Genomic DNA, 27,287 nt, shown 5'->3' with positions numbered 1-27,287 from the left:
CTCCGCTGTGTTTCTGCAGCAACCAGATAAGATTTCAAATCACAGCTTTGCTTTTTTCTGTTGATGATCTATGGCCGTGGCCCGAGTCTTGCTGTTAGATGTCAGGCTGTTTATCTCGAGGATCGGTTGCGTGCCCGGCTGACACCAGGGGTGTGAAAGATGTTCAATGCTGAAAGCAAGTGCATGGGAAGGAGCTGACAGTCAGTGGGTCGAAGAGCTTGCTGTACTTCCATGGCATGGCTGACCAGCTGAAGAAGGTCCAGACACGTCTTCAGAGATACTGGTGCATGTTGGACCCTGAGAGGTAAGAAGATCTGTTGAAGAGGCGTCTTCATCTCTCCTCTTCATTGATCTTGCTAATACTCGTATATTTTTCAGCTGGTGACTGTTGCATTCTTTCCAGAGGTGACTCATTAGGGTCTAGGGACCTGATTGCACATCCTTTCCTCCTAGGTCAGTGTCTGCAAGCGGTGGTCACTTACAGGGTCCCTCCTGGCAGCTCTCGGTTGGGTGCCCTGCGTCCCCGATGAGAGCTCTGACCACCGCGCGCTTTCCCAGTGCGCCGGGGTCGTTCCTCTTGGTTGCTCAGCTGTGCTTGTGCTTTGTCAGCCCGGACCAGCCTGGCATTTCATGCATGCAGCTGCTACTTCCCAGTCGAGAGATGGTCTCTAAAGACCTAGTTCTGTTATTTTTGTTAATTATTTATTTTAGGGCTGAGTTCCACTAAGCAAGTTTGCAGTTTCTCTGGGTTCTGGTGATTGACGTTGTGTTTGAACACCGCATTCAAAGCTAATACTTCTTGCAGATGCTGAGATAAGTATCTGTAAATCTTTGCATTTACCATTATCCCCAATTTTCTTGTGCAGTGCCTGCTGTCACCGTCTAAGGGTATTTATCCTGCACACAATCTGATTGGAAAATAAGGCTTTGAAACAGAAAGGAAAATACGCGTTTCAGGTGGTGTTAGAAATGTCAGTTGTGGATGCTTAAACAGTGCTGATTGCCTCCAGGCTTTGGGGCATTTGGGTTTTCAGCCCCCTATTGTTAGAGCTAAAGCTGCTTATTGGAGTCCGAACAGGTTAGAAAGACATCTTGTTCTTCAGATCTTCAGAAGTCTGCCTCTCCCCCGCTGCAGGGGATGGCCTTCTTACATCCAAGCGAGTTAAGTTTTAACCCTTGGCTTAGACAGCGCAGGGCCGAACAAAGAACCGCTGCTTTCAGATGGAGCAGAATAAAAAGCTATTATTTCATAATAATACTCTGTTCTTCCCCTCCAAGGATTTCCTAAGGACTTTACAAATATTAAGGCCTGGGCATTCACCCCGGGTGGCAGAGCCAGGGAAGTGGCTGCGTGTGGGCATTTGTAGGGTTGAACACGGGGTATAACCTCTGTGCTGGGGAGGTTTCAAGCCTCGAGGCCCCCTGTGCACTTCGTACCTGTGGGAGGCGAGGGCACAATGGGAGGATCTGGGGACAGAAGATCCTTGTTCCAGCTCCTTCACCCTTGCAGTCCCGGCCAAGCCTTACCTTGGGCTGGTAGCTGTGGGATGGAGGACGCACTCCGCGCAGTCCAGATGAACATCCCTCAAGCAGGGAAGGGGGAAGGCTTTCAGCGTTCATTCAGACACCACTATGGGGGTGGTGGAAATGCAGCTGTTGTTTCCTGGGCTGCTTATATCCAGCTCGCTGCCTTTGCTACCGTGGAGCAGCTGTCACAGCATCAGGTGGACGGTGGGGTAGGTTTGAGGCCTCCTTGTGTGGTTCTTGCAAGCCTGTGTCCCTGCAGTGGGAGCAGAGATGGGGAACAGGAGGTCTGTCCCTACTAACTGAGCAGGTTACACCCCAGATGGGAATTTCCCTTATCAATAAGCCCTTGTTTCTTTATCCATCCTTTCCTGCCTTGGCGTTCCTCAAGGGCACGAACAGGAGCTGGTTTAGGTTGTGGGTTTTTTCTCCCCCTCTCTCTCCTCTTACATTGTTCCTTAAAACCAGCCCCTCCGGGGATGCTGAGGACTCTGCTCAGTGCCTGGCGCATTCTGCCCAGCTCAGGGCTGGCTGGGGCTGGTGGTGTGAGCATCAGCAGCGGAGTGGTGCTGAGGACCTGCTGCTCCCGTGGACGTGGGTGCCACCGCAAACAGAGCACACGGCGCTGCCCTGCTTTGACCACGCGCCGCCTGTCTGAATCAGTGGATGGATCAGATGCCGTTTTTCTCCTTCAAACGGTGACAGTGAGTCTCTTTCCCTTGCGGGGACAATTAGTTTCTTTCCTTTGTGAGAAGTTTGGAATTGGCTGACCTTTCTTGGCAGAAGGATGGCCCGTGTCTCTTGTGTCCCCGGGAGAAGCCGCAGCATGGACCGTTTATGGTTTTTCCTTTTAACAGAGCAATGTCGGCTTTGTTTTCTGCATTTAGTTTGCATTTAAGACCAGGACACGGCTCATGCTGTGTCCCTGATCCAGTGTTTAAAGCTTTGCTGTGACTTAAGTTTGGCCTGGGCCCTGCAGGGTTTAGCTTAATTTTTAAATCTCTCAATGTGAATAATTCCTCGCTGAATGCAGATCGCAAGAGGGGATATTGATTTAAAGCTTTAAAGCTGGTGGTTATGGATTAAAAAAAAAAAGAAAAGAAAGGGAAGAAGGAGATTTTCTGTAGTCAGAGCTGGTTGCCTAAATGTTAGTCTCTTACAGACAGGCTTTTCCTGAGCTAGGTGTGGTAACAGCAAGGGACCCCAATGAATTTTGGCTTTAAATTGCTGGCTGCTGAGAATCAGCCCTGAGGCAGGCTTGGTGGCAATTCCCTGTGCCAGGGAGCTTTGCTGTGACTCCTTGGCTCGGGCTTTGTGTGGGGAAGTCCATTGCCACGCGGGGTCTGCGGAGGGAAGGGGAGATCTGCTAGGTTGGGGTGCTGCTGCCGTACGGGGGCTTATTGGGGACGGGTAGGGGCAGGCAGCCGGGAAAGCAAGCTTTGGTCTGGAAGATGCTACAGGAGACAAAGAGAATTAAAAGCAGGCAGTACGTCCAGCTAGCAGGCAGGGCTCTAAGGTCACTAATGCTAGTTATTTGGATTTCAAAGAGGATCCTATTAACCACTGTCACAGAGAGCCATTAATCAGTGGGGTGGGAGGCGGGAACAGGCAGTGTCTGGGGAGCTCAGGCTGGCCGGAGAAATCAGTTTCCAATGTCCTTGATGTCCTGCCGGGCTGGCCCGCTGCAAGGCTTCCTGCACAATGATGCATTTGTCTTGTATGAGAAGCTTCCAGCCAGAGGCACCAGGCGGGATGGGGAGCGCTGCGCCCCTCTGCCTGCGCTCACGCAGGAGCACGAGGCACTCGTGTCCACGCAGAGCCCTCAGCTTGGCTTTGCATGCCCCTGCCTTGCTGCTGCTGGCCTGGGAGGTGTTCTTCATCTGCGCTTCCTCACGCGTGCAGAAAAGTACGTTGCTTACCTTTGGCAAGCACCCTGTGAAGTGTTTATTGCTGTAGTTAACCCACAAGCACTAAGTGGGATTTGGAACGGGGTTTGGGGAAAAAACGACGTTTCCAGGTATGACTCCGCCTGGTCCTTTGGCAATAATCTCTGGCCAGCCTTTTTGCTCCGATCAGGAGTTTTCACATGTGCCCAGGAGCAATTTCCAAATGACTTTTAAGCACAGGACCTGAAGTCACGCTGAAGTTTTGTAGGAGCGGGACTTGTACAGCAGCCTTGTTTTGTAAGTCTGGTACTAGAAACACATTAAAAAAACTCTGAAAGAAGCCTCTGACTGTCTGTAAGAGCCAGTTGCTGTAGAAAGATACCATAAATAATGCAGAAAGAGACTTGAGAGTTGTCAGAGTTGGGGTCGGAGAAGGGTTGCTTAGATAAAATTAAGATGTGGACACGATAGTGGAATCTGGAACAAAATTGGTTTGGCAGTTTTTCCCCAAGAAAAGTGGCCGAAATCTCCTTGCTTGCGATATTTAACTTTTTTTTGCCAAAAACTGTTTATCTGGGATTTGATCTAGCACTTTGTTTATTTAAATACTGCAAATGCCATCAGGATGAAGAGATTTACCAACAATTGTTGTACCCAAACTCCAGAAACCCCAGAAATTATTTCTTCTGTGTTGAGATTTAACGCCCCCCCTCTGACCCGTTTGGGTTTCAGAAGGGACTGATAAGCCGAGCCTTATAAAAACCATTATAAAAATGGTCTTGTGTACAAATACTGGTCATCGCCGTGAGAAACTTGATTAGATCAGCAAGATCAAGTCTCCAGCTGGACTGAGAATGCTTAAAATCCCTAATTGTCTGGCTTTTTGTCTGCAGGATGAATTTATAAGAGAAAGGAAAAAAGGAGAACCCAAGTCTACTATTTCAACACCCCTGGAATTCATGAATAGTGCTGGGTTTCAGAGACTCCCCTGTCTTGTTTTGGCAGAGCCCTTAAAATGGAAAGCTGGAGATTAGCACGGTAGGCCCGGGGTCATCGTGCTGCAGAATATATGGTCTCAGACACACAAGACCTTTTTCTTCAGACGTCCCTTCTGGTTGTGATGTTTGAGCCTTTGCTTTGCTCCCTGGCTAAGAGCAGCGTTAATCATAGGACTGGAATTTGTGACTTAACTGAGCAGGCGTTTTAATGCTTTTCCTGTAATCGATCAGCGGGCTGGAAGCCACTGTCTCGGTAGCGTTGTCACATTGACCTCTGCGATGCTGCTTGACGGATTCCCGTGCTCCTTGGTGCCTTCCAGCCCAGGACTGCCTTCCAGCGTGCCTTTCTGCCTTCCCTTCTGAAGGGATGGTCTGAACTCGGTCCCCGCGAAGACAGAAAGGAGCTTTTTGTGCACCCTGCAAAGGGCTCCTCTGTCCGCAGCCAGGGCTGGGGCTGCGCGGAGGAGACCTTTCTTCCCGATCTGCACTGACAGAACAAAAAAAGCCCTTGCATCAGAACTTGCTATTTATATTTCTAGCTCTGAGACTCTTCAGCTGCATTATTAATGAAGCGTTTACCAATTAAGATAGATGAGTCTGCTCTTGAGGGTGTTTGTTAAGGTAAGGCACCTCATTAGCATATCTGATAGATACAGTTCCAGGTGCTGATTAAAACCTCACGCCCTCCCCAGGGACAGAAGTCTGAGGAAGCAAGGTAGGGAAAGTTGTTGTGTTTCCTGGCTTTGGCCATGCTGGAATCAGGAAAAGGAGCTCAGCATCCCTCCCCAGAGGCATGTCCCAGACCTCGTGAGCAGCTGAAACGGGCACAGGGAGGAAATTAATCAGCTCGGATCAGAAATTCCAATAGCTGGAACGATGCAAGTGTGATTAATGCCTCCTGAACGCCAGAGGTGGAGAGACGCTGGTTCTGCTCTTCTTGCAAAGCTAGCAGTCTGTCAGGCGGGGAATTCATTGCTGGTGTTGACCCTATGGATTTCGGAGGTCTGGAACTGATGCTTGCTTACATTACAGCATTTCGGCAGCTCGCTAAATTAGGTTTGCAGGCAAAACGATGCTGCGAGGTGCAGGCAGCCCACATATGAAACCAATTTCCCTATGAAACGGCACTAAGGAGGGCAACCAGAAGTGAACGAGATCATCTTTAGGTCTCTCGTGACCTACAAGAGTTGGGAAGTGATTATTCGTTTTCCATATTTATTATAATATGGTGAAGGAGCTATATTGTAGGCTTTAATGGTCCACATCTGAAGAGCATCTTAAAATAGACTTAAGATCTCTGTGGTACATACATATGTGTTTATAATTTTATGGATATAGAAATATATATTTACTGAATACATATACTTTGTTTCTCCATCTGCTAAATATAGTCACGTAGGAAAGTTATATAGAAAATGTAATTTTCCCCTAAATTATCCTGCTGTCAGTCTGTTTCAATTTCAGCGTCTGCACAGGCGAGGAGTGAGTTGAAATGGGTGCTGTCGTGCTGCCGAGCGGGTGTCTGGAAGCAGTTTGCCTGGAGATGAGATTACTGGAGGCGGGGCTGGTGGCACCATCTATTATTAAGATTTGCCCAGCAGTTCTCAAGACAAGACCCTGTTTTCAGTTTTGCTTGTAATTTTGTCAGGGTTTTAACCATCCGTGCTCTCAATTTCCATGCTGGATGTCTGCCTCAAACAGTTCTTATTTTAGGGGAAAAAAAATGAGTCTAAAATGGTCCTGCCATTTTGGAGAGCGAGCCCAGAGAAAAAAATGTTGGTTTCGCCCTGCTGAAGAAGTCTGAGGAGCTTTTCTTGGAGCTTGCTGCGAAGCTTAGCGCGAGAGCAAGGGGGAGGAGGTGCCCATTTTGTGAGACGCCTTTGCCATCCCTCTGAAAATGTGGCCAAACCGATGAGAAGTTGGAATTTGCATTCGCTCAGCAGAGACTCGTTTGATTCCAGCAGCTGGTAATTACCAGAGCGCCTTCACAATGGACAAGGCTCCTTCCCACACGGCTCCCCGGGGAGGCAGGACTGGACGCTGGCCATCCCCAGCCAGCGACTCCCCCGTGCTAGCCCGGGGCTAGCAGGACCGCAGCAGCTCCTGTGCTAGCTGGGAACGGGGCTAGCAGGGAACACGGGCAAAACTGGAGGTGGCCTGAACAAGGGCAGAAAATGGGAAGGGGTTGGGACAGCGACCAGAAGAGGAAGAGGAGGAGAGGGACCTTCCAGGGCAGGGGAAAAGCACGCTATGGCATTGTGTAACACCGGCGCACCAGGTCAGTTTGTCTCGCTCTGGTGTTTCCTAACCGTGGGCGACTCGAGTAACGAGAGGCCCTTTGCTGGGTGGTGTTTCTGTCATTGCAGCGTGGGTCTGCAGAGATGCTGGCACCGCGCATCCGAGATCAGCAGAAGGTTTCTCTAAAGAGAGCCTGAAATGTAGCTGTTGCTAAAATCGTTTCTTAAAACAACCGCAAGCACTTAGAAAAAGGATTGTTCTGCTTTCAAACTCCAGCTCAAATAGTTACTTTAAAATAAATATACTTCTGTAGCGTCTGCAGTTGGGCCTGGCTGGAGAGCCAGGAGTCTGTCTTGTGAAAAGTGTCATGACGTTAGTTTGTTTTTCTTCATTTTTGGAGTGTTTTGTTGAGAAGGAAGGAGCCAGACAGGCAGCAGAGCAGTCCCTGGGTAGGATCTGGTATGGGGGAGCCCATGGTTCCTGTTTCCGCTCTGCCTGGCTTGAAGCAGGAATTTGAAGAGCCCTGAGAAAGCAGTCACCAGCAACGTGTCTCCGGACAAGAGGCTGTTTAAGACGATGCTGTCTCGTAGCTGTTTATTCCTGTCTGCTCAGCTGGGACCCGATCGCTGATGGATGCGAGGACTCCTCGTTCACTTCTTCAGCAGAGCGAAAGGGTCAGGCGAGCTCTCCCGAGCCTCGTGCTCGTGGTCTTGCTGATGTCCTACGACAGCAGCATGGCAGGATGCACTGCCTGTCTGCAGCAGATGTGCCAAAGGTCCAGAAACGACCACGGTCACTGCAGTGGGCAAAGGGAGGTTTCACGTTTGCCCCCAGACATATCAAGTAGGAAACTGCTTTTGGGGATTTGCACTGCTGTTGCATTCAGCTGCCAGGGCAGACATGATTAGCTGACATTTATTGTAGCAAAAGGCTGCGCAACTGTAGCAATGGATCACGTTTAAATGGCGTTAATGGGTTTTCCTTCCAGAGCCATGGTTTCGTATCAAAGGAGCACGACGATAAAAGGCTGCATCTGCGCTGCCTTTGGCTGTCATCTCCTGCCACGTTTGCACCACGGTGGGTTTGGATGCTTGTGGGAGTGGAAGCGGGTGGGTCCTGTGTTGGGGATGAGTTTATTTGCTCGAGGATGTGATTTACTGAGAGGCAGCGGGAAGGAGAATTTGTGGGGAAAACGCCTGCACGAAACGGGACCGCACAGTGGTCTCCCAGTTCTCCCCTGGGGAGCTGGGTGGCTGGCGTGCTCGCCGATGTTTTCAGGAAGGATTCCTTGTAAGCGTTTGAGGAACGTTTGCTCTAAATCCAGAACTGAATTCTTTGTTCTGTTGTGCAAAAATACTACCAATGAAAATAGACAAGCTCTCTGGGTCAATTCCAGATGCCCTTAGTGAGGCAGAAGTGTTTATTTTTTATGGGCCAATTTTTGTAGTCTACCAGAACGTCTTGTACTGTCTAATGCTGCATGGAGGAATAGCTCTGCGGAGTGTGTTTAATAAGAGCAGTGTGCTCTGAGGGATATTCAAATCAGAGTTAGTTTCCTCGCATGTACGCGCTCAGTGGCGTTTGTTATAAAACATCTGGGTCCAAAACTGCATTAAAGAAATCAAACAGCCAAGTCAACCTGAAAGTCTGCCCCTGTGTTGCACCAGGGCTTTGCCGAGGGAATCGCCGTGTGCAGCCCTCTCCTCCGCTGCAGGGACCTGAGCAGATGGCCTGGCTTTTTCCTTCCCTCCTCCTCAGGATGTGCAAATCAGGAGTAAAATCAGCTCTGAGTTTTCTGTAGCATGAGGAAACGCAAGTCAAAAAGGGGCTCCCTGGACATGGTTCCTTGGCTGCGTGGTTAATGAAGAGCCCTTGGCTCTCCTGGCTTCGTGTCCACCCTTCCCCTACTGCAGTTCCTGGCTTTCCCCTCAGCCCTGGGCTGCCTGCTGCTGGTGGTGCTGAGGTGACGGGTGGCTGTACGAGGGCACGGGAGGCAGCCACCCCATCCCTGTGCCCCGGCACAGCTCAGACCCAGCATCGTGCTGCCTACTTGCCCCTGCTCTGGGGCTCTTTGTGCCTGGACTGTGATCTGAGTGTTGCATCTCCAGAGGTGAGCATTGGTAGGTGTCTGAGCCACATACGTGCAAGGAAAGGCTGTGTGGATCCTTCCTCAGAGCCCTCGCCGTGAGCTCTTGCCATCGGAAATACTCCTGGCAGGGCTTTTCCATCAGCTGCATGAGGCATGGAGTTGTTCCCCTTCAGAAGGACACTTGTCTTCTCTCTGCCTCGCCTGGGTTCTCCATGTGTCTGCCATGGGAAATGAGTGATCCAACAAGCAACAGCTGGAGGACTGCTCTGCTTTGGTACATTTCGTGGTACTGGCACCAAAGGCTGCAACAAGGTAGTTTGGGTGAATTTGCTTCTTTTGTTTGACTTTGAACTGGAAAGGATGGACTGACCAGAGAAAACATTTCAAAACAAAGACATTTCAAGACAAAGCAAGAGCCCATCTCTGTGCTTGTACATCCCAATTGTGTTCTCCCCATTAAGCAGGAGGAGATAAATCAGGGTTCTGCTGGGGGAAGCAGGGAAGCTTGCTGCTGAAACAGGCCCCTGTACCAGCACGGTACAGCTCCAGACACCACCGCTGTGCTCTAATTAATCGAATACAGGTGGTGTGACGGGCTCGACATCAGCAGCTGGATGTGCAGTGCTGGAGATGGGCCTTTCCTTCCCAGCACAGCTGATGGAAGGAGTCCGGTGACTTCCTAGAAGGTGTGGGGCTTTGTGTGAGCACCCTGCTCAGATGATGAGCCCACTCTGTCTGATCCACTCGCACTTGCATCCGCACGGGCTGTCAGTGGGAGCTGAGGTGCTCCAGCAAACATCCCGGAGGACTTGGTGCCACTTCCAGAAGGGTTTCATGTTCGCTGTAGCACAAGACCGGGCCACGCATCCCACACTTGACCTCAGGTCGTGTTTTGTACGGCTCAGATGCTGCGTGCTGAAGCTCAATTCATCAATGTGGACAGAAGTGGTGCGGGCTCTGCTGAGTCTGCGCTTCACCTGGCGGCGCAGGCACAGCCCAGGGCTTTCTCCAGGAGCCGCGCGGTTGAATAACACTTGAAGGAGAAAACGTTTGTGCTGAGCCCTGGTGCTGGATCCCCTGTTCTGAACAAGCCTTGCAATTGTATTTTTTGTATGTCTGTCTGCAGCGTGAGAGTGATAATTAATGCGGAATTGCTCTCCTGGGTTCTGGCAAAGCCAATACTAATTTTCCAAAGTCAGCTCAGAAGTATTGAAAGCACGGTTTTAGGCAGAGCAATGGGTCGAATGTTTCTCCATTTGGCTCCTGCTGCTTTGATTGTCAAAAATCACTTTAAGCTTTTCAGTCAGCATTAAAGTGATCGCATCAATCTAAACCAGCAAAGTCCTGGACATTAGATGATTACATATTCCAAAAAATCACCTCAGTTTGTTTGACCTTGGAGGAAGGGGACAGCCAGCATCAGACTGATATATTTTTAATGCAGCTTTTAATTTTTAACTTCTATCAAATAGGCTTTTTTTTCCCCCCCCTATAGATCTTTATTTCCATAGTGTTTTGCAAAGGCGCGGTCATTTCCTAACGTGCCAATTTCAGCCTGCTTCTTAAGAGACCCATGTGAAGCCTGGAAGGGGAGTTACGCCAGCTTTGTACTCAGGGGAAACTGAAGCCCAAGGAAGCCAAGGGCTTAGTTTCAGAGGTGCCACGCAGTCACGATCCTTGTTAAAAGCAATGGAAACTGCAGCTGGTTTCGGTGGCATGGAGCATCCAGCCCCTGCGAGCTGGATGTGAGACCGCAGGCGCTTGGAGAGCCGCGTTCCCGTCTCACCCAAGCGCCGTTCGCCAGGAAAATGCTCGTCCTGGAGAAGCGGTGGGGACTTGGTGGCACTGTGTGTCGAGGACCATGCCCACGGTGGGTGGAAGCTGGGTGAGGTCACTGCATGAGGCAGGGGGTGGATGGGGGCGAGCGGGAGGCTCTGTCCCCAAGCATCCCGTGCGGCAGCGAGGATGGGGAGGAAGGTTTTTTTGGAGGGGGTCCGGGTGGTTTGACAGAGCTCAGACCACACAATGGCTGGTGGTTTCACATGTGTCTCTGGAGCAGAGGGTGTGCGATGAGATATATAAGGTTCGCATGCCTGTGCTCTGGCTTGATGTGGTCTCGCTGAGTGAATCAAAGCTTTTGCTTTGAAGCCCGTGGAGGGGGAAGGGAAAGCCTTTGTTCTGGTGTTTGGAGAGCGCTGGAAATCCTTGAGCCCAGAAGACTACACCCTTCATTACCCTCTGGGTTATTGGCCCCAGATTGGAAGTATGGCTCTGTCATGTGAAGTATTTGATTATTTATACAGTTAATGTTTAACAGAGTCAGAGTATTAGAATTAAACAGGGGACGAGCTTCCAACTTTGCATGGTTAAGGGCTAATAAAACTTCTCTGATCCAGTGTTGTCCTTTCACCAGAGGGGATTTTTTTCATTAGCTTTTGAGTGTTAAAAAGAGATCTCCTGTATTTGAGGCAGATGGATCTGTTGGCACCAGACAAAGTGAACGTGCAAAAGTGTTACTGGCTGGCTTCAATAGCCAGGCAGCACAGATGCGGGCTGCTGAAAATTTAAAGGTGAGTTTAATTGATGTTTGAAGTGGAAGTAATGGGTTCAGCAGCCTCTGCCTTCAAGATCATGTAAAGCTTGCAGCCCACAGTGCTTTTGGCTTTAATTTCTTTTCAGTTTAGTTTATTCAGACTCATGGGTCTGATGGCATCGCATCCAACACACTTCATACCAATTGCCTAAATCCAGTGAAACTCTTGGTGGTCTAGATCTCTCGAAGTTGAACTTCTCACTGGTTATGTGATTGGAAATGCTGAGGGTGCTGGAGTGGGTTTCCATACCGCCATTGAGGAGAAGACAGGAGGATGAGGGCTTTATTGCATCCTAGAGGTCTCTGTGGAGTAGGATTACGATTGTCCAGAGGTTCTCTCAGTACTGTCACTCATTTAAAAGGCAGGTTGATCTATAGGAAACCACCAGGACTGAAGGTAGCCGTGACTGTGAACTCACTGCTTGTATTTTAGGTGTCCAGATTATCTGCTGCGTGTTTTTTCCTCTTATCTCCCAAACACTCCTACCTGCACAAATGCTGAGTATATGGTGAATGTAATTTGCTTCTGCTTTGGCTCGACGTACTGATAAGACTGATAACTTGCATTGTGCTAGCAGCAGCCATTTTTAATCCTTTCTTTATGGTTGGAGTAGCAAGGGGGGATATATGAAAGCAAGGCTGTTGGAGCGGCTCTTACATGACTGTAAGATCCTTTGCAAACCCACTTTGTGAGCGTGGTGGGAACTGCTGCTCATCCTGCTTCAAACCACCTCTCCTCACCACGGATGATGTAGGAAGCTGTGCTGAAGTTTCATGCCACCAGTTAGGTGGTTCCACCTGCCGTGAGGATCACCTTCTTGTTGGCTGGATGGGGTGGGAGGATCTGCTTTCAGCTCTCCACAAGTGTGGGTCTCTTTTCCACAATGAATTTGTCTCTAGGTTTAATGGAGTGGCTTCCTGAAACAAGGAGCTGAATTGATTTAAACCAAAAAATACGCCTCCTCTGTAAGATGTCAAGATCATGATCCGTGACAGCAGCCTGTAGACTGCATTTTCAGATGTGTTCAGTGATGCATTCATCACTGAGATGCGCTTAATTTTTATTACTAAATTTCTATTTCTATATACATTTCACCTGTTGGGTCCCAAATTTGGTGCATCCTCCTCTCGAAGATGGACGAGCCCTCGAGCTGCCTCTGGAGCTTGTGACGTTTCCATCTCCTGCAGAGGAAACGCACGATGTGGAAATAGGCTCCTGGGGAGCCAGCAAGTGGAAAGCGTAATCCAGCGTAGAAGTATTTCTTTTTTAAAGACAAGTGGCAACCTCCTGTCCCTCTGCTGCCCCACACGCTCCCAGTCTATTTCAGATTTTAATAAATTTCTTGTTTATCTGGAGAAAGCAAATTAATAATAGCAATTGCTCTTTAGAGAGAGAGAGGGAGGCTGCTGAGGGCTGGAATCATTTTAATTTGGCGTCTGCTGGTTGTCTTGGGCATGCTCTGGGATTGAAGCTTTGCTCAGATAGAAGCTTTGCACTGTTTTGCAGCAGCTCTGTGCTATTGATACTGGGTGTAATGCCCCGAGGGAGGTGGGGAGAAACAAGCCAGCTCAGTGAGGATGGGCAGCCATGTGAGCAGATGTGTCCTCTTGGTCCTGTCCTCCCCTGGGCCAGGAGAACGCCAGAGACACCCAAGGACTGGATAAAAGCAGGTGAGGAGGGGCTGTTCCCTGCAACTCCTGGCTTCCTTTGCTTGCATTGAGATGGAAAACCTCCAAAAGCAGGCAAATACTCCCATGCCCTGTGCGCTCCAGAGAGTTTGTCGCAGGGACTGTTTGCCGTTGAGGCAGGTGCATAGATGTCAGCCGGTAAAATGTGACAGTTCCCTGTGCGCACAAGCATGCGGTGTGAAGTCTTGCAAGTAGGTCTCTGCGCAAGGACACTCGCAGCTGTTTGCACGGTGGAAGGATTTAGCTGGTCTGGCTCAGGGCTCTTGGCTGGATGCTGTGCTCCTTTAGCTTGAAGTTAGTCTGGCATGAATGGATAGGCACATCCTCCCTGAGCAATGCAAGGTGACCCCAGATGAACATCTTCCAGACGAGCATCATCGTCATGCTGGTGCTGGCAGGTCTCAGCCCTCCTTTTACGCCAGAAACCCATTGCTGCTTCCTTCAGGAGCCAGCTGGAGCTGTGCTAGGTTTGGAGGTTGCCTGGGTCTTGCCATTCACCTGCTCTGCGTGTGGGTGCGTGTGGGTGATATCGGAGCCAGGCCCTGCCTGCATCAGGTCAGTGTCCAGCGTGAGCCTAGAGCAGTGCTAGCCCAGGAGGAGGGTGGGGATTCATCCCCTGCAGCTGTCTGGACCCACAGCTCGCCTGCAGCATCCTCATTGCTCCCAGCTATTGGGGAGCAAGCGTTGGGCCTTTTTTTACCCCAAATCCTTCAGTCGTCGTCGCTCCATAGCACGCGTTGGGGCTGGCATCCTGAGGGGTGCTTGCATCCTCCCGCAGCTGCCGAGATGGCACCTCGCGGAGGGAGAAAATGGCCTCTTTTGTTTTATCTCCTGCCTGCTCCTCGCCTGCGAAAACAAAAGTGCGAGGGCATTTAACACGCCTGGCGCGTCAGTGCAGCGAGCTGTCCTCGTCGCTAAGCAACAGCAGCAAAAATGGCGAGTGCCATCGGGGCGAGACCGGCCCGGCCTACAGGGATCCGCGCTCCGGTGGGATCCCACCGTGTGTGGCGGCCTTCCCGGCACCGTGTCCTCCTGTCATGGCTGTGAAGCTTGCAGCCAGGCGCTGTGTTCGGCCAGGAAAAGTGACTTAGGGATCCAAGAACCCCACCAATGTGCCCGGTTGTGGTTCTCGAACCCCAACACCTCGCCCTCTCCCTGAGGCTCAGCGCCCGTGTGCCTCCCTCCCTGTGGGTCGGTGGGAGATGTCCCTCCCAGCCACGTGTCCCCAGCTGCGAGCACCCTGTAATGCTGATCAGGACAATTCCTAAAGCCCTTTGCAGAGATTGTGGGTAAAACTCCTGTGAACGGCGCTGTCTCAAATTACCGGCTTCCCTTTTCAAAGGGAAGAGAGAAGCAGGGCTCCCGAGCCGCTCATCTGGTTTTGCTTTTTACTTCATTTCTGTCCTGTGATGCTGAGCTCACTGCCTTTTGGTCGCTTCCAATTCCAAATCGAGATAAATCCACTGATAACCGTGGGGCATGCGCGGCGGGGGCTGGGGCCGAGTGGCCCTCGAAGGGAGCTGGGGCAGGGGCTCAGCGCAGGGGGACTTCGACACTGGGTTTTGGCAGGTAGCTGGCTAGGGGTGCTGCAGGATTTCTGCCCCTTTCCCCTTTCTTCTTTCCCCTTTCCCTTCGTAAAGGGGCTTAATTATTAAAACACATATGTGGTTAGGGGAGTCTGAGGCTCTGCATCTGACACCAAAAGGACTTCGTGTCACATAAGGGCAGAAAACCACCGTGAACTGTCTCGCTTCACAGTTTTCCCTTTGGTTCCGTGTATTTAGTGCTAACTGCGCAGCGTAGGTTTCCTTTTGTTTTAATTTTGACAAATTCCAGAGAGGGCAAAGGGATCTTTCCTTCGTTATGTGTCTGCGCCTCCTTTCTTTATAATGTAGCACCAGCCGTCCCGATGACAGATCTTGTCATTATGCGGTGTCATTTTAGATGTTTGCACTGCACCAAAAGCAAACGAAGGAGCCTGCAGTCTAGCTTGTGTATTGAATAACAATGTCTTTCCAGCAAAAAATCTGTTAAGTTTTTAATCAGAACCACGAGTTGTAGAGAGGCAGCCTGTGAACCGCTTCCAACCCGAGGCGGCGATGGCTCGCGTTTCGCTTGTTATCACTTTTTGTGGCCGTTTGGGTTTCCGAAGGCTGCTAAGCCGTGGAGGCATCCTGAACCTGAAAAATAGGCAAGCCGATGCTTTGCCATGGGTCCTTTGGGGAAGCTTTTCCATTTTGAGCTCTCTAAAGCACAGGGCTCCTGACATAGGGCTGGGAGGTGCTGGGGACAACGTGGGTGACCAGGACGGGTGGTTTGTGGGGATCTGCCAGGAGCAAGCGTGGCGTCGAGGGGCTTAAAATCACCCCACAGGAATCTGCTTCTCGTGAGAGGGCTTGGGGGGGGGGGGGATGTGCATCCTAAAGACGCTGCAAACTGCTGATGTAGAGGAGCTGAGCATCTTTGGCAGGCATCTGTCTCCCAACCGCCTTCCTTTCAAGCAAGGGCAACTGCAGGGAAGTCTTAACTCTGCAGCCCTCCCGCTGCCTTCCTGACTTTTCAGAAGGGTCATGCGAAAACAATGCGATCAAAGGGGTTTGTTTTCTTGAAGTGCTGTTTCATTTAAAGCGTGATGACTGCTCTACAGAGGGTTTTCGTTGTGCAGCATTAGGGGATCCAACTGCTCGTCAGGCACGACCCCAGGCTTGGCTGCGTGGGCTCGCCAGAGAGATGCGGTGACTCTAAATGTGTCGTGTCCTTGTGTGCAGTGGTCCTGTCCCTATTAGATGCTCACCTAGTCCCATGAGCAATAGTGCCTGGACACTCTGCTGTTGCCCTGTGAAATGTGCTGAGCCCCGTGGATAGCAGTGGACAGGGACCCATTTTGTCACGTTCCCTATCCACAGTGCGTTCCTGCTGGATGTCCCCATGCAGCTCACTGGGCCGGCCCTTCCAGATGGGCTCTGCGCAGAGATCCCAAGCAGAAAAGCCATTTTCTACGTTTCCCAGCGCGACGTGGTGAATACTTCACCTCATAATGCAACCTCCCACAGCCTTTTCACTAGACTGTTACTCTCACCTTGTAGCTCATGGGTTGAAAGAAAGCTTGAAAAACCGTTTTCCCACACCCAATCAAAGCGTGTGCTTTTTCCTCAACTCAATTTTTGCTGCAAGTTGAAATTCAGCATAAACCTTCCCATGCTTTCCACCACCACCCACCTCCTTTTCTGAGATTGCTCTGTTCAGGGTTGTGCCCATCTTCCTGCTGGAGAGGCAGCAGAAGCTTCCAGCACTAGCTAAGGAGATAGATAGCTAGAAAAACTTCATCATTTTTATGTTGTGGTATAAAGGGAGTAGTGACCAGAACAACTACTGCAGGGTACCATCAGGCAGTGGTTATCTGAGTGACTCCCGGTGCCAGAATTCAAATCCTGTCCTTATGGAATAATTAATACACTTTCAAAGTATTCCAAAATTATTCTGGAATAAAATGTCTATGGAGGAAGCTGATCTGGAACAGCGGTTGCTGAATAATTTATTCTGCAATGACTAGTTAATTTCCCTATATGGAGCAGCCCTAATAGGCTCAAAAATGTAAGCGTTATTGGTTTAGGGAGGAAAAAAATGGAAACCACTAACTTTTGGTGAAACTACTGAAGTGAGCTAAGCCATTTAAGAATAATAATATTTCTACAATGTAAAGATGTTTGGCTGTGGTCTCCTTAGTGAAATTCAATAGCAAAAAAGAAAAAGAGAGAGATGGGTTTACTATGAATTGGGGCTATAAGACTTGGCAGGAGAGCACACCCTTATCTGCCGCAGGCGCGTGCGGGGAGCACGGCGGCCAAACCTGCTTTGGCTGCGTGGCTCCATCCAGGAGCAGGAGCTGGTGCTGGAGGGAAGGTGAAGTTCTTCCTCGTTTGCCTCCAGAAGTTGATGCAGAAGGTCGGCAGATGCAGATGTGGGTTGTGTCCCCTCCTGTGGTTGTCCACAAATTTCTCGTTTTCTATGAAGTTTCCCCCTCGGGATGATCCCTTCCCTGGGGGATGGTGTGTCTGGTTGTCCAGAAGGCAGCCACCTTCCCAAAGGGTCTGTACAGCGTCGTCCCCCGCCTTCGGCAGGGACAAGTGAAGGGGGAAGAGCAGGAGCGGTGGGGACAGAGCCACCAGGGTGCACCCGCTCGGGTGGGTGCTCAGCTCTGGGCTGAGCTGTGGAGAGCAGGAACGGAGAAGGGGTGAAGTCGCAAAGAGTTTTTCACTCTGGGGGAGCAGTTTTAGGGCAGAGCCCTCCTCTCTGCTTAAAACCCAGGTTTTCTGAAGGAAGTTAATTGACCTTTTCAGCAAATTGATACTGAGGCCATTAACCCAAACACTATTGAAATGCTTAGTAAATACAATGTTCTTTTAACAACGTTGCCAATAACTTAGAAAGTCAGACTTTATAATCCCTTTTTTAAAAAAAGAACTATTTTTAATAGAAAAAGTGTCTTTTTGGGGGAAGAATTTGGAGCAGGCTTTTGTACTGAATCTAGGCTGCCTCATTCCCTCAGAAGGCTTCTGAGGGCCAGGAAAATTATAACTAATAACTTCCCTAGAAATTGTAGAGCTGCTATTTTAAGGTCTGGTGTCTCAGGGAGGATCAGGGTTGTGTGCCATTTCCCTCCATTGCTCCGCGATGCCCTGGTTTGATGCTGGTGCTTCACGGGGGGGTGGCTGTGAGCCTGGCTGCTGGTCCTGTGGAACAGAAATGCGTGAACGAAGCAAGTCACAAGGTTCTCAGGCTTGGTTTTGCTTTTGGTTTTTGATATTAGTGAGTTGAGCTTGGTTTTCGTTTTGACCGTGGCCTGCTCTGGAGGTGGCGTTAGTTGCAAAATACTCAATGAATGGGATTTATCCGTGCATCATGTTTGTTGGTGCTGGGTCTGGCAGGACCTCACAGGCAGGTCCCACCACTGGGAGCTGATGGTCTCCAGCCCCTCATGCATGGCACTGGGTGCCAAGTCGGCTCCCCCACTCCAAGCCCTGGCAGCTGTCGTGCCCTGGAGCGTTGGCAGCAGCGAGAGGAGCATCACCTTGTTTGATGGCGGTTTTAATGCTAACGGGTCTCCACTTAGCACATTACCATCTGTGGGGCTGGGCAGACCTGCCTTTCTCCTCCCTCCCTCCCTTCTTCCCTCCCTCCCATCTCAGGTCTGCTTTTGGTTGGAGGCAAAAGCCAAGGCTGCTGCCCAGCCCAAGGCAAAGATGGGCTCGAGGGGAGCAAAAAGCCTGGAAAAGTTGCCGACGTGGGAGGGCAGCTGCCTCTCGGAAAAGCAGGTCAGCAACGGGAGCAAATAAAGAGAAGAAAGGATGCCCCTGGCTCTGGAGTAACTTCATTCCCTACCAGCAGGTACCCAGGGATGAGTCCTTAAACCAGGAGCCAGAACAATGGGTACAAGGAGACTCTGACCGATTTAACAGGATTAGGTAGACGTAACTCAATTTTTATTCAGGCCGAGTCGCCGACCCCAAGGCTTTTCCCCTGCAGATCAGCCTCCCCGAGCAGCAGGCTGGCTTTTGGGGCACCTCAAGCAAAACTGCACCCGAGCTGCTGGGCTGCTGCTGCGCGCCGCAGGTGCGAGCCCGCTACCGTGACGCCCTGCGCGGCCGGTTCGGATTCAGTTGTTGGATAATATATGTAATAAAGTGCAAGCACTGCGCTAATTGGATCTGGATTGGAAATTCCTGCCAGCCCAGGTTCGCAGGGTAGAACAAAGGAGCGGAGCCGCTGCTCGAGGCGGCGTGTCAATGCAAACAACAGCAGCCTTTTTCAAAAGGGTTCTGGCGTGGCAGGCGCCTCGCTGAAGTGGCGGCGATTATTTTGTTTTGTGGGGGTAAGGGGTGCCGGGGAATCGCCACATAAAAAAGACCACGGAAGCAACAGCGCGCTGCTCCGCTTTCAAATGCAGCGAAGATCAGCAATTCCATCGCGGCGACACTTCCATGGGTGGATAAGAGGCATTTCCTAATTAAAACCCTTTTATGTCCTGGGAGGCAGCTTCTCAGCTGTTGGAAATCTGGGTGGCTCCACTGAAGTCGGGAGCGGACCCCAGTTGGAGGACCCAGCCTCGCGTGCGAGTTTTGGCATCTCGCTGGGGTTTCCTTGAGGCACGCGGGGTGGTGACAGCTCAGGGCTGGGCTGGCTCCAGGTGGCAGCCTGGATTGATGGGACGCTCGGGCCCAGAAACTCCAGCAAAAGGGGATTTGCTCCCCATGGATCTTTTCTTTCGTGCTTGAAAATAACCCTGTGCCTTTTGAGAAAGCATCTGGACTGGGACAAGGAATCGCAGCACTCCGCGTTCAGACGCAGCCATTGATGAATGCAGGAGGATGGATACTTGGGGGATCGTTGCAGAGATGTGGTTTTCTTTCTCTCTTGATGTAGGGATGTTGCAATCACCAGCTCTGCCCATAAATTTCGTGCGCACACTAATCTTTCTAATTTTCTCTTGGTTTTAAGCAAGCTCTTCATATTCAAGCTTGCCACGAAATACACTGTAACAGCAGAGACTTGACAGCATTTTGCCACTAGTTATTAGGCAGGCGGAAGCGTTAGCAAAGATGTGGTGAACTCTTCCTCTCTTCGAGCCTTCTCTATTGTTTATGCTGCTGCACAAATGCCATTCGGCTTGGTTTGCATGAGATCAGAGCTGCTAGCACAAGCGCTCAGCTTGCAGGGCTGCGAATTAGCAGAGGAAATCGGTCAGAGCTTCAAAACGTTTTTTTTTTTTTTTCCTTCTTCCCCCAAACCGTGTGCCTTCAGAGCGAGGGTTGTGCGGCTGGGTAGATTAAAAACCCATTTGCTGGTAGGCAACGGAAGGATGTGGAAGGTGATGCGGGGAGGGGCGTCCTCAGCCTTGGGGCTGGGAGTGGTGTTTTCAGGTTAGAATAGGCAACAAAGAGCGCTCGGGGCAAGAGAGAAGACGAGAGCAGTTTTGAATTTTGGGGGCAGAATGTCACCGAGCAGGACCAGGCTGCTGGGGACCCGCCTTAGTCACACCACCCCCGGAGCTGGGCAGGGGGGAGAAAAAACTCGGTGTCAGGCTTCTGGATAAACAAACAGCAGAAATCTCGTAAGGGTAATAATGGAAATCACTGGGAAATTGAGTTAATACAAGGGCATCTGTGTAAGTGAATGCTTGGGACAGGGAAACGGCATTGTCCTTTAACTCTACTAATGCTGGAGCAGATGGGAAGCGCAGTGCACTTCACGCATTAGCTGGCTCAGATAAAGAGCAGAGCAGAGGCCGGTCCTTGTGGCTGATTAGAGGTTAACAGGAATAGAAACCAGCGGATTGACTCTTCATTTGCAGGAGGTGTTCTGGGATCAGAGCAGATGGCAGAGAGAGCGTCCCTCCAGCTTACTCAGCTGCTCAGAGGAGCTTACGGCTACCTCCGACACAAACAACTGCACTCGCATCTTCTCTCTTTAAAGCTGCAGCCTGCACTTCTTCCCCAGCCTACCCCGAGAGATAAACATTTCTGGTGAACCTTTGCTGGCGTCCGAGGTCTGTGGATGCCCTGGGAGGCACGGCACGTCCTCTGCCCGTGGGTTCCCGTTTGCTCCCGAAGGACGCGCCGTCCCATCTCGGCCGCATCCCTTTGTTACCGCTCTGTCGGGCTCCTCCGGGGGGGCTTTTGTTAATTGTGGGGGCTTTTGTTAATTGTCCTCGCAAGCTCCACCAAGCCAGAGTTGCTTTTCTTGGGTGGTAATGGCCAGGAAAGGGAAGCGGTGTGGTGGGGCCAGGGAGCAGGGCCCCGACCCATCCGATCTATGTCCTGCCCCGTTCCCCCACTGCCAGCCCCGCGGAGGTCTGGCTGGATGGCAGCACCTTTGCATGTGGCATCCATTTGTGTCAAAAAGAAATTGCTTTGGAGGGGGGGGCATGTAAATTCGTACGAGCCCTCTCCTCATTGAATCGCTTGAAGCGTGGATTCCCTCTTTTGCAAGAGAGAAATTGCAATTGATTCAGCCTTTACCTCTTTCTTTTTGTCTGCAAGCGCTCTGAAAAGGCACATTTTATCTGTGTGTGACAACACCTGCCTGGGGTGCCTCTCATTGAGCTCTGCTGAATCAAAAGAGCAACAAGAAAAGTGGGTTTAATTGCACACATCTTCAGCGGAGTCTTTCTTGCACTTACAGCACAAAAGGCCAGCCCTGCGCTGTTTGAATGGAGCCTGGGAGGGCTGGAGTGAGCAGTACTCTCCATTACTATCAGAGGCAGATGATTCACTTTGCCGGAGCATTGTCATGTGCAAATGAGTTCATGAGCCCATCTCCTTTCCAACTGCAAGGTCAGAGACTGAGCAATTGTCAGGATCAGCCGGCTGGAGGAATTGATCTATTAGCTGGAAAGCTTTCGGAGATTTTACTAACCTCCGCTTCCTACGGCGTAAGCACACAGACACCTTCCTCCCATGGGTGTTGTCTACATTACAAATATTGACTGATTGTAAGTTCACATTTGGAAAGCTGCTGTTTCAACGCTCGGAAATGTGACCAAGAATGGCTTATAAATAACACTCGGTGCAGCAATTATTATTCATTGCTAGTTATGGCTTTCACACAGTGGAAAAACAAATGGTTTTTCCACTACAAGCTGGAGCTGCAGTCCGTTTAATCACCGAGGAGCTTGGAATCGCTTTAGTTTAAAATACCTTTCCGCTGTGGTTTGGAAATTTAAAAAAATATTTGGGTCATGGTAACCTAGTGTATATGACTCGCGTTGAAAATCTCGGTTTACCTTGTCTGCATCTGCCGAGCCCCATAAATATCTGTGTAGCCTTTCCCATTTGTTTTTTTCAGGGCTCTTTGTGTCTGGCAGTCCTGCAGGCTGGAGAACAGCAGATTCTTGGTGGGGAAGCCGCGGCGCAGAGCCGATCATCCCCCTGTTCCCGGCGCTGTCCCCGCTGGGCATCCCCTGTGGGCAGAGGGGGGGAAGGCAGGGAAGGGTGCTTGGAGCCTCCTGGTTTGTTGAGATGGATGAAACCAGGGCTCAGGTGAGCCCAGCTGATGCCATCTGGGCCATGCTGTACAATGTGTGCATTTATCACCCTTACGTGAAGGCTTTCTGGGCAGGTTTGGACTAGAGCAGCAGCCTGTCGTGCTGCAAACACAGAGCTGAGGTGGGTCAGCCAGGGGAGAGGCGGGTTCCTGCGCAAGGAGAGTGGTGAGGAGGGGCGATCACATTGCTCTTGCTGATCCTAACGGAGCCCAAAGTGCCTGCCTGGAGCCAACTTGCTTGGGGGATTGGCTGTAGTTGCCTTTTTCACTAGGCAGAGCCATTTCTTGACCTGCTCCGAGGTTTCTACAAAGTCCTCCAAGACCAAGAGAAGCCTGCAGGAGCCCCCGTGCCATGAAGGACCGCTCCCCACGTTATCTATGCATTCCTGGTCCCGCTTCTCTTGTGCAGCGATGCCCATGGAGCAGCCTCAGGTGGTTTCTGGCTTCTGCTGGTCCCAGGTTACACCCCAGGGAGGGCTGGTCTCACGCAAAGGCTGCCTCACTGGCAGGACCGTGCCAGCGCACGTGCCGTGCCTGGGAAGAACGAGCTCATTTTTTCCAAACGGCACAACTCTGCGAATGACAACTGTGACTTCTGCCTGAGCCGCGGTGTGAAATCTGGGGGCTGGCTGTGAGCAGCAACTGCTGGGAGGGAGCAGAGCTGAGCTCTCGAGTTCCCGTCTGGTGGTGTAGCTGCTCCTTGTCGTCCTCCTCGGGGTGCTCGAGTGCTCTAGAGGACGCGGTTACAGGAGCAGAGCAGGTTACATCAGGGTTTTGCTTGTTTCTGGGGTTTAAATTTCCGCCCGTGGTCTGTGACTAGGCTCGTAGGTGGCTTTGTTTTGGAAAGGCTGAGCAAAATCAGTTGCTCTGTGACAGCGGTGACTCCAGCCTGCCCATCGCTGAACCTCGGGTGTTTTGGTGCAACCAGCTCGCGTGTTGGCTTTGCAAACCCCTGCCCTTTGCTGGAGGACCCAAGACCAGGGGTGTGTTTGGAGGAGGTTTTGTCTGCCGCAGTCTTGCCCTCTGAAACCAGAACCATCTTCTCCATCCTACTTTTGGGGATTATCACTGCTCTAGGAGGGCCAGGAGGTCTGGTGGTCTCCTGACAGGTGGCTTGTGGACACCTGAGTTACAAATAGCTGAAGGACTCTGGCTGCTCTTGTAGAGCTGGAAGAGTTTGCAAAGCTCGTTTTTGTTGAGTAGATTTAGAGATCAAAGAATTTTCCACCTTGCTTGGAGATACTTCTGTTGAGGTCTTGATGGTCTTAACAGCAGAGCCTCCTGTGCTGGAGCTCCTGCTAAAGGCTTGGTGCTCCACAGGGGTTTGGGAACCCAGGGGTGTTTTGAGGATCCGTGCTCCTCCCAGCCCGCGGGGTTTATAAGCCCTGGAGGGGAAAATGCTGCCCAGCTAATGAGTTTAGAAGTGCCACCGGCGTGGAGCTCGCAAACTCCCAGAAGACATCTCCAGGGTCTGTTTTAATTTAAATCAGAGGCACAACATCCTGCAACACTAACGCAACACCAGAGCAGAGGCTCTGGGGGCAGACCCACCGTGGCAGGAAAAGGTCCCTGCTCTGGTGTTCTGCACGGGTTTGATGGATAAGGGCAATTAGGAGGGAGACGTGCGGATGGTGCGGTGTGTGCCCGTGTTCAGAGCAGGGTTTTTGCTGATTTGTCAAGCCTGGGTAACTTTTCTGTGCTCACGGGGGCAGCTTGTCAGCAACCCAGCTCCTTGTGCAACCTGGATCAAAGGGGCATCCACCGGGAAGCATCCGCGGTGGACGTAGGGGAGGCTGTTCTGGGGCAGGGAGGAGCCCAGTTTTTTTTTTTCTTGGGACAACGCTAGGCTCAGATGGGGTGTGATGAGGCTGTAGTTACAAAGATGATACTTAATTATTTCTTTTTCATGGCATTCAAGCCCTGGCACTGTCACTTTGCTGGCAGCAAATCAAACGCCAAGTTAGCTTATGCTGGATGCGTGCTAGGAACAGAAGACGAAGTCCTAGATAAGCACTCGGCTGTCGGAACTTCTTAAATGGAAACGTGCAGGGGGGACGCGGGGAGAAGTATTTGGGTTTGCTCTCAGTGCTGTCCAGACCCCGTGTCTCGGCCGGGGCTGCGTTTCTCCCTGCAGGAGTGCCGGTACTGCCTGCCCCACGTGGTCCTTGGGCCATGAGCTGAGGGCAGAGCAGGGCACGGTGACAGACGTCCTTCTGCAGGTGACCGTAGCTTGCTGGTGACTGCAGCACCCGGGCTTTGTGTGGACCACGAGCGCGTGCTTTGATGGTTGATGGAGTAACCACCCTGAAACCTACCCTTTAACCACCACCTCTTCTCTGGGATAGCGACACCGTTAAATCCCCTGGAAGGGAAGGAAAGGATTTTGGAGCCCCAGAAGGCAATTTTCGTTTAAAGGAGTGGTCCTGCCCCATCCGTACGGGGGCGACAGCCCTGCTGGTGCTGAGCAGTCCCCTCCTGCCGATGGAGATGAGATCAGCGCCGGGGTGCAGAGCGGGGCCGAGCGTGGTAGCTGCGAGCCGACCTCACGCTAATGTAAATATTCCCAAATAACGCTGTTGTTCCCGCAGGCTCCCCTCTCTCCCCCCCCTCACCGTGTTTAATTTCTGACTAAGCTTTTGATAAATGTTTTGTGTAGAGTTTCTAGTTTATCTTAAATAGACCTGCTGCCACGACAACTGAAATCTAAACTGACCCTGGACTCGTGGCTCGGGTGCCAGATAAACTTGGCTGTTGCAGGCGCGCTGAGCAGTCCTGGTCGAGGTGAAAACCCACGCTACGAATCGTGAGGACCAGTTGGTGGGGAGCTCATTTTCGGGGAAGTCCCGTGCCTCCACCGCTGGGCAAGGCTGTGTCCGAGCCGCAGAGCGGCATGAGTCGATGTTTTTGGCAAATTTCCTCTTGTGGAAGGCCAGATTCAGACCACGGTTGATAGGTTTTCAGGCTGACACCTGTCTGAAGCAGGTCGTTTGGTTAAACGAGCTGAGTTCCTCCAGCCTTACACTGGCTGGCCTCAGGTGGGGTCTGGCCTTCGGTCCTGATGGAGTAATTCTTTAAGGCAGTGTTTATGGCCAGTAATTTGTCTTAAAGGGCTTTATATACACGTGATTATACACGTATGGGTGTCCGTACGCATACATACATACATCATTGCTCAGGAACGTCATTTCCAATCCTTTTAACTTGCTCAGAAAGTAAACTTGGGAGAAGCTGGCAGGGAGTCGGCGCAGCCTGCCAAGCGCTGCAGACCAGAGAAGTGGTAAAACATAAACACTTCGGAGTTTATCCTCGAGATTTACACGGCGTGGCTGCCGAGGGCTGCACCTCTGCCGTGGCGCTTCCACTGCCGGCGGCGTGCGAGCGAGAGGGCAGCGCGGGGCTGTCCGTCCGTCCGCGGCTGTCTGTCCGTCCGTCCATCCCTGCCCTCCCGAGGTTAAGCACCGCCGTGTTGGATGCTCTGCCGGCCACACGACGTGGGGTTTTTTGGTCGATGGCTGAGGAACAGGTCTGCTTCCCCCCCTCCCGTGCGCTAAAGTGAAAGCAGACCTCCTTGACACTTAATCAGATTTGAATGTGGTTTTTGGCGTGGCTTTAAAGAGACTGGCAGTGAATAGCCGGTTTTGATGCCATTTATTAAAAACCTCTGGTAGAATTTGTCTCGGAAGGCCTTTGTGCGAGCTGGCAAACACACAAGGGTTTGATGCAGTTAATGTATTTTAATCTCCCCCCCACCCCCCTCTCCTCGTCTGTCGTTAATTGTGGGCCTCTCAGCTGTCTGCCGCCTTCTCCAGGGGGATGGCAGGCTCTGCAGAGACCCCTCTTCAAACCTGGGCTTAACGAGGGTCCAGGGCCACGGAGGCAAGTGAGCATCCTCTGCGGGGAGGAGGGCTGGGCCGTGCAGGGACCGGGCACCACGCTGCACCCAGCACAGGAGTGCCAGGCGGGCACCCTCATTGACCTCCTTGTGCTCCTCGGAGGAAAGGGAGAGGGGAGGAGGAGGCAAATGGGTGCACAGTGCTGGTCTTTGACCTCCTCGGTAGCTTGCTTGTGTGATGGGCTCCCTGGGAGGATCTGGAGTGTCTTCTCCCAGCCGTGGTTCCAATGTGAGGTTGGTGCGCATCCAGCCTTTTCTCTTCTTTGGGCAGAAGAGCTCAGAGCTGTGGTCGTGCCCTGGGGTGCTCTGCCCGGTTGAGGGGATGAAGCTGGAGCTGCGTTGTATTTAATTTTATTTTACATTGTCTGCCTCATCAAAGAGAAGAAAACCTGGCCTTTCTCTGCCTCTTGCTCACGTGCGTTGTGGTGCGAATTCAGCGAGAGGGAGGCGCGGATGAGGATTGCTCCCAGGAGGGAAAGAGGTTGAGAGACTCTTAAACAAATGAGAACCGCGCGGCTTTGCTCTTCCCCTGTGGTTTGGCAGTTAAATAAACTCACCGAAGAGGCTGGCTGCACGCACGTGCTGGTGCAGAGCCACGTTTGCTCGCGGGCTGGGTTCTGGGTGGCACTGGATGGATGCCAGGGTGGTGCGGTGCGGCTCTCCAGTCCATTGCACACACACACACGTGTTCCTCTGGCAGTGGGTGTTGCTTGGGTGTCTGTCCGGGTTATTTAGGCTGAAGTCAGCAAATTCAAGGTGAACTGACTTGTTGGCTGTGCGTGGGAATGGGGGAGACTGAGCGGGCGGTGGCCTCCCTTTCCCAGTGTAGGGGTTTTGTCCTTGGGTGATGCGCTACTCGAAACAGAGATGTGTTAAGTGGCTTTTGGTGGCCATGTCCACCTTCCAGAGCTTGCATGGGTGTTCATGGAGAGAACAAAACTAACGTCATGTTTCCCTCTTCTCCTTTTTCCTCTGCAGGGTTCCACCTCAGTGGGACGGTGACAGAGCCAGCAACCGCGACAGAACCAGAGATGACCTACAAGGTGGCCATCAGCTTCGACCGCTGCAAGATCACCTCAGTGACGTGTGGCTGTGGGAACAAGGACATTTTTTACTGCGCCCATGTTGTGGCGCTTTCACTGTACAGGATCCGCAAACCGGACCAGGTCAAACTCCGTCTTCCCATTTCAGAGACCCTTTTCCAGATGAACAGGGACCAGCTCCAGAAGTTTGTTCAGTATTTGATCACAGCACACCACACTGAGGTGTTGCCCACTGCCCAGAAGCTGGCTGATGAGATCCTGTCCTCCAACTCGGAAATCAACCAAGTGCATGG

General features: G+C 51.5%; 1 protein-coding gene across 3 annotated transcripts in view; it reads left to right on the top strand.

The window, feature by feature from the left end:
• Positions 1 to 27,287, top strand: part of ZSWIM5 (zinc finger SWIM-type containing 5) — an 89,651-nt gene that overhangs the window by 37,446 nt on the left and 24,918 nt on the right. For 2 of the 3 annotated variants that reach the window (XM_083846897.1, XM_083846899.1), the window contains exon 2: positions 26,930 to 27,286. In XM_083846897.1, the coding sequence (XP_083703023.1) occupies positions 26,930 to 27,286 (357 nt within the window). Of the gene's footprint in view, positions 1 to 318; positions 13,000 to 26,929; position 27,287 lie in introns of those variants that run through there. The other variant, XM_083846898.1, reaches the window with a different exon arrangement.

Source organism: Anser anser (assembly GCF_964211835.1).
Source record: "Anser anser genome assembly, chromosome: 8".
Taxonomy (NCBI): Eukaryota; Metazoa; Chordata; class Aves; order Anseriformes; family Anatidae; genus Anser; species Anser anser.
This window is presented reverse-complemented; position numbering and strand designations above follow the sequence as displayed.